General features: G+C 31.1%; 1 protein-coding gene across 1 annotated transcript; it reads right to left on the bottom strand.

Moving 5' to 3' along the window:
- Nucleotides 1-262: 262 nt before the first annotated feature.
- LOC139517602 (nucleoside diphosphate kinase homolog 7-like) lies at nucleotides 263-6178 on the bottom strand. The gene is made up of 9 exons (XM_071308829.1): nucleotides 6055-6178; nucleotides 4925-5029; nucleotides 4293-4462; nucleotides 3785-3946; nucleotides 2865-3019; nucleotides 2168-2323; nucleotides 1357-1592; nucleotides 1044-1151; nucleotides 263-494 (listed from the first exon to the last, which is right to left on the bottom strand). The coding sequence occupies exons 1-9, from the start codon at nucleotides 6058-6060 to the stop codon at nucleotides 462-464; spliced, it is 1131 nt and encodes a 376-aa protein (XP_071164930.1). The 5' UTR covers nucleotides 6061-6178; the 3' UTR covers nucleotides 263-461.
- Nucleotides 6179-6438: the final 260 nt, after the last annotated feature.

Here is a 6438-nt window from a genome sequence, read left to right as displayed (position 1 = left end):
GAATTATAATTGTTTAAAATTTACAAATTGTGACATGGATGGAGAGTTGTCTCATTGGCACTCATACTACATCTTCTTATATCTATATTATATAAAACCACAATAGTCAGACATATACTGAATAAAATTTACCTATTGCTTATAGACCAAACCATGAAAATAAACATTTCATGCTAGAAAAGTTTTTTGTGTAAGTTTCATTATACCCATCACCTTTTCATAGCAAGAGGCCAAGAAGATAAGAAAAAGAGAATATAGTATATATATATATATAATTCATTTTATGGTAAAAATTGATAGAAAGATTTAGATATTTACAGTTGGACATTTTGAAAAGATTGATGTCAATGCATTAAGTCTTCAATAAAATGCTGAAGTGGTTCATTCCCTTCTACAATACATGATATCACAGCTGTCTATAGAGTTTAATGATCTGATTCAATAAAATGTCTCTAGGTGCTTCAGCGATCCAAAATCTTGAAGAAATATTCAACCTGAAAACAAATGTAATATTAATATTTCAGTTTCATCATTTGCCAGTCTTCTGGCTTTATCTTCCAGAATCTTTTTTTAAATGAAATAAAAAAGTTAAATCCTTTGTACTCCATTTCTGATGAATGTTGTGTATGAAATAAATAATAATAGGCTTCTTGTACTTTCCTGATGTGTGTCTTTTAAGCTTAGTAAATGACTGTAACTTTACTATGGATTTAGATTTGCATGTGGATACAGTATGTATGTTTATCATTCCATCCCCTTTTGACATTAGAAATTGACAATTTTAAATGTTTTTTATTTAAAAAAAATTAAAATCATTACTTTTCTTTTCTGATAATCTAGCTACATGTATATAGTATAATGGAATTAAATGTCCTGTTTACAATAAATCAACCTGTCAAATGTGATTTATATAGTGCAAGTTTGCATGTTGTCCATGTATACCTATTAAAACATTATTAGAACCACAGATACTATTGTGTGTTGACCTCACCCCAACATCAATGTTATAAACAAACATACATCTTTTCAGCATTAATTCTTACCTCTAACAATCCATCCTCAGGTAAGTCTGTGCAGTGGACAGCATTTTGTACTTTGTCTACACCAAACAAGGCTCGTAGAGTTCTAGGTCTTAAATGGCGTGCTATTTCCTGAAAAAGAAAAAACAGAAATATGTTTATTGGTGACAGAAATTTTGTTTTTTAAGTTTTTTTATCCATAGTTGGGAATTATATGTTGGCCTCTAGATTCCTATTTTGATCTTGATTAGTGCTGCCTTGTAGACATAAAATGCACATATTCTTTTACTTGTATCCTTAATTTTACATTTATCATGTTTAAAACTTCACAACTTACTGGATCTGCTGGTCCAACCATTTCTCTGAATTTTGTTGGTGCTTCCTGTGCCCTGATCTCCATAGCAATGCATGGACCTGACGTTAATTCTGATACCATAGAACCATATTCCTGTACTACTCCTTTATACACCTCATAAAATTCTTCAGCATTTGCCTTCTCCATGTGGAATATTTCTAACACCGATATTTCAAAACCTGCCTCCATGATAGCACTGATAATTTGTCCAGAAAGACCTACAATATTTCATTGAATAGATTTCATTTATTTTCATGTCATAATCTTTTACTACTGAAGATAGTGTTATTTGCAAGCATCTACAAAGTAAAAAGTTAAAAAAGAAACAAAATCATTTTCCTATCAATCAGCTATTAAAAGTATTCAATATTCACTTATATAGTTGAACCTCATAGTGTTGATCTGAGTTTTGTTATGAAATAATTTTCTAGCTACAGTGTGTTTGGTGGCACTGTCTCATTGATGTGTAACCAGATTCCTATATTATTAATATTAACACGCATACATTACTTAATAACCAGTTGGCAAAAAGCTAGTATTACAATGATAATAAATGGCTTCGCCTAGCACAGCTGGATACGACAGCAGATGTACGTCCAACCCTGAACAGTTAGGGCAAAAATGGACACAATCTTCAAACTTAATTACAATCAATTTTTTGGCGGTATTATAAAAATATACCATTGCTTATATCAGTCTTACATCAAATGCATCAGAAAGAATTTTTGATTGATATTGAAAAGGACAAGTATTAAATGATTAATACAAACATAAGATTATTTCAAAACCATACCTGCTTTCACTGCATGTGGTTTGATGACACAACATGTACATTCACTATATTTAGCAGTGTTCTGTCGTCCAGGTCCAGTGCTGGGGAAGAAAAACTCCACCTCTCTAGCAGCTGATGTTGTACTGTCTGAACCATGGCAGGCATTTTCTGTGTTGTCTGAAAATTACCAACACTTTATATATCAAGTTAGATCATGTGGACATGAAAAATATAGTTATAAGGACTTCATGTGTCTGTTGGTAGTGTGTTGTTGGTTTGCTGTGAATGCTGTCTCATATCAAAGTACAAATATATACCCAACATCACCTTTAATTTAAATACATTTCTGCAAAGGTTTCAAAAGGAACAATTTATTATGTAATTCCTGAAACTGTATTGTGTTTGTTTGATAGTAGATTGACACTTTACAAACTGAAATGAGAAACTTAAAATTGGTAAAGAAAATGTGATTTTATAAGCATTTATAAAAACATCATATTAATTTCTTAATGTACAAATTACTAATGTAACCTTTCTGTTACATTTCTTTAACAAAAATGTGATCAAAATATAGTTTTTTGTATATTGACAATTGACAACCAAAATATAACAATAGTAAATGTTCTAAACTCATAATCCAGAAAAATTGTGTTTAAGATTGCTGTTTTACTGTAATAAAAACTAACAATCCCTTTATTTAAAATAATTGAGCACAAACCTTTTCCAAATCTTGCCCGTATTGACTGGGGTGCCACTTTTCTTGCTTCAGCTGAGTCTGTTGGACCAAGTAACTCTCTCCAGGCAGAGATTACTCCAGGTCCCATCATTTCAAAAGCTATCACTGGTCCTCGAGTTATAAAATTTAATAAATTGCTGTGTTGGAGAGAAAAGTTATTTACCTTTAATAAGTCATATAACTATTGTATTTCAGCCAGGAGCATGTTATTTTAGTGGTTGTCTTAAATGGTTGCTGTTTGCCAGTATGTATTTTTATTAAATTTTTTTTCTTTCAGACTGTTTCACATTTTTCCTGCCAGGGCCTGTAATAGCTTTAACACTATGATCATTGTTGATGGCCAAAAGGTAACCTATAGTTGTTTACTCCTCTTTCTTTGATCTCTTGCATTTTATTTGTGGATAAAAGTTTCATTGTTTAACAAAATTGTTATTCAAATTTTATTTTCTTTAACAGTTGTGTTCTTTTAACATATACGTGTCTGTTTCATGGTTTCTTTGCTGATTTCAGCATCTTCGGTACATTGAGTTCTTTGTACAATATTTTCTTAACATTTGTTTATTAAATTGCTTCTGAAAACAAATTCTATTTATGCTTTATTTTTCATGAAAAATCTAATTTACATCAATTGATTAAATTTTAGCATTATTAGCATTACCAAACAAAAGTAAATTTAAGTTCTAGATCAATTCTTTCATGGAGAAATAAAAGTATTACTGGGGTATAACAGTTCATCTATGGTAGTACATTTTTCAGGTGCAAATTAAATTTAAATAGTGATCATTAAAGATTTGTAACAGTAAAAAAATCAGTATACGATTTAGGATTCACTTCCAGTTTTATATATTCAAGTAACCTTAATTTGCAACAATGGTAATCACACAGATAATTTTAGTACTCACTCTAAAAATGGTTTTCCCTGATGCTCTTGATAAAATTGGAAAGCTTCATTTCTATTCAGCTGACACATCTTTAACTGTGTAATCATAAATCCTTTTTGATATATCACATCTAATATTTGACCCATTTTGGCTGTGGAATCGGGTTTTATGATACCCAAAGTTCTACAAATAGAAAGTAACACAAACTCTCATGAAAGTAAACTGCATGTATACAGATCTTTATTTTATTTCAAAATCAGCACAACAAAACTTCAATGTTGGGATTTTGTTGTTTGAAAAATTGTAATGTCGCACAATCCTTCATTATCCAATACAGCACAGATCTTATTTTTTTTTATTTCATGTATATCCTGAAATTCACATTAGTTAAAAATTTGAATATGAAAAGTAGTATTGAAATATGCAAAGAAAACTATGATTATTAATGACAATTTGACTATTAATAACTGTATTCCTGTTAAATATAGTATAAGTAACTGCTTTATATACTAATTTTATTTCTACAAACCTTTCTTTTTTATGAGAAAATCTGGTCCTAGTGTAATCATCTCCATAATCTACAAATTTCAGCTGTCTAGACAAGATGTTTACTGTACTACCAATATATAAATCTTCTAGCCGTAAACAGTCACTAACTTTTGTCTTCTTCAGAAATACTCTGTGATTTTTAATGTCAAACTGAAAGATATAACATCATATATATATATATGTATTGCAAATGGATATAAAACTTTGTCATAACATATCAAATGTATTATTCAAGTTATTAGGTGTAACATTTAAATTTATCATATTATACATTTGTAAGTGTGAGAATTTTTTTACAGGATAAACACTAAAGATTTGTGTTGAATTATAAATGTTGATGTCCCCAATGAATAATTTATAAGAATGTAATAGCTAATGGGCATAATTGATATTACCCTCTAACTACCAGCTGGTCTACTTTGAATTTTATTTCTATCTTGTGAAAATTAAGATTTTAAACACTAGAAATGATGAATTGAATTTAACATATTCTTTTTTGTAATCTTAAAAAAAATCATTGAATTTAAGAAACAACTTTTCATTTTAAATTTTATTATTTCCAGCTATCAAACTGGTAAAACATTTAATGTAATGGACCTTTTATGGTATTACCATTTCTGCTGTTTGATCTTTGACATAATACATAAACTGATATCTGCGTATGAAGGCTGCATGTGGGTCATACCATTCAGCAATGAAACAATAACGGTCTTCTTCCTAAATAAACAATATAATATACATGATATAAAGGTTAATAAATTATGGGATGCTAAATTGACTATATCCAGGTTTTGATTATACCAGGTGCTAAGTTAACGTGACTAGATTTCATATTGTCTTGTTACCAAAATGTCATTTGGTTCTGAATTATGTTCAGAATTTGAAGGGTCTGATTTTAGATTTAACTGGTGAATGCAACCAACTTTCCGCTCCCAACTTTCGGCTGGAAAATTGGATTGTTCTGTCTGTATATGTATGTTACACAGTGCAGGATCCGATCACGGATATATGCGCATTGGAAGGAGAGCTGGTTGGTTAGTCCAACTCTAGGAGGGCAGGCCTGAAACCCTCAACTGACTTTGGGCATTCAATATCCTTGTCCAGATGGTTCCACTGGACTATTGATTTGGGAAAAAAAGGGTTCTTTCGGATGTCTGTTTTGTAGTCAATCAATTTGTATGATCTGCTATTTCTAGTTTCTTGTCTCTCTACGATGTTTGTGTATTTTTATTGAAAGTCACAGTCATGATTGTTGTGGGTGTACAAGTCAAATCGGCACCCATAGAAAAAGTCAAATCGACACCTGGTTAAATCGGTTAAAACATCTTTTTGCTTAAAATACTGAAAAAAAACATATATTAAACATATCTAATACGGGTGCCAAAATTACAATATCAGGTGCCGATTTAACCAGGTGCCAAATTGACTAGGTGCCAATTTGACCAGATGCTGATTTAACCAGGTGCCGATTTGACTAGAATTCGATGTGGGATGTGAGCACATGAAGAGTCATTTTACATGTGACGAGTCATTTTACGTGGGGCGACAAGATGATCAAGAGTTTATCAGATAGCACCTGTCTATATTTAAATACAGTACACACCAAAGCAAATCAAGCAAACTATATTTGCTTTCAGAGCTCCTGCATTTGCCTGGTCCTGTTCAAACATGATTAAACTAATAAAATTATTATCTAATCATTTGATTTCTTTCGATGATTTCGTTTTAAAATTTTCTCTTACCCCCATGTTGACACTGGTACGTATATATGCTATGGTAGGAGGTGTTGATCCTTAATAATATTTGAAAATGTGTTGCAGTCCGTACAAGTTGTTGTTGGCAACAAACTTTAAAACCTGATTTGTTAAGAGTTTTCTGATTGGATACCGTGAACACTTCCTTTGAATGAAACCGGAAGTTGTAATGTTTTGGGTGGCAGAAAAAAATATTGTTTACTGTTTTTCAACCTGAAAAGAAGGTACTTAGACAAACTATGTAGGGTATGCTGTTTAAAAACAGAAAATTGAATATTCAGTGCAAACAAAAAGAGAAATAAGCCAAATCCTAAGCGCCTGTGATGCATGACAATGTTACAGTTTCCGGTCGTTCCGACCACAAACCAAGTC

The sequence above is a fragment of the Mytilus edulis genome, chromosome 3, assembly GCF_963676685.1.
Source record: "Mytilus edulis chromosome 3, xbMytEdul2.2, whole genome shotgun sequence".
Classification (NCBI taxonomy): domain Eukaryota; kingdom Metazoa; phylum Mollusca; class Bivalvia; order Mytilida; family Mytilidae; genus Mytilus; species Mytilus edulis.
The sequence above is the reverse complement of the archived record's forward strand: the minus strand, read 5'-3'. Positions and strand labels throughout refer to the sequence as shown.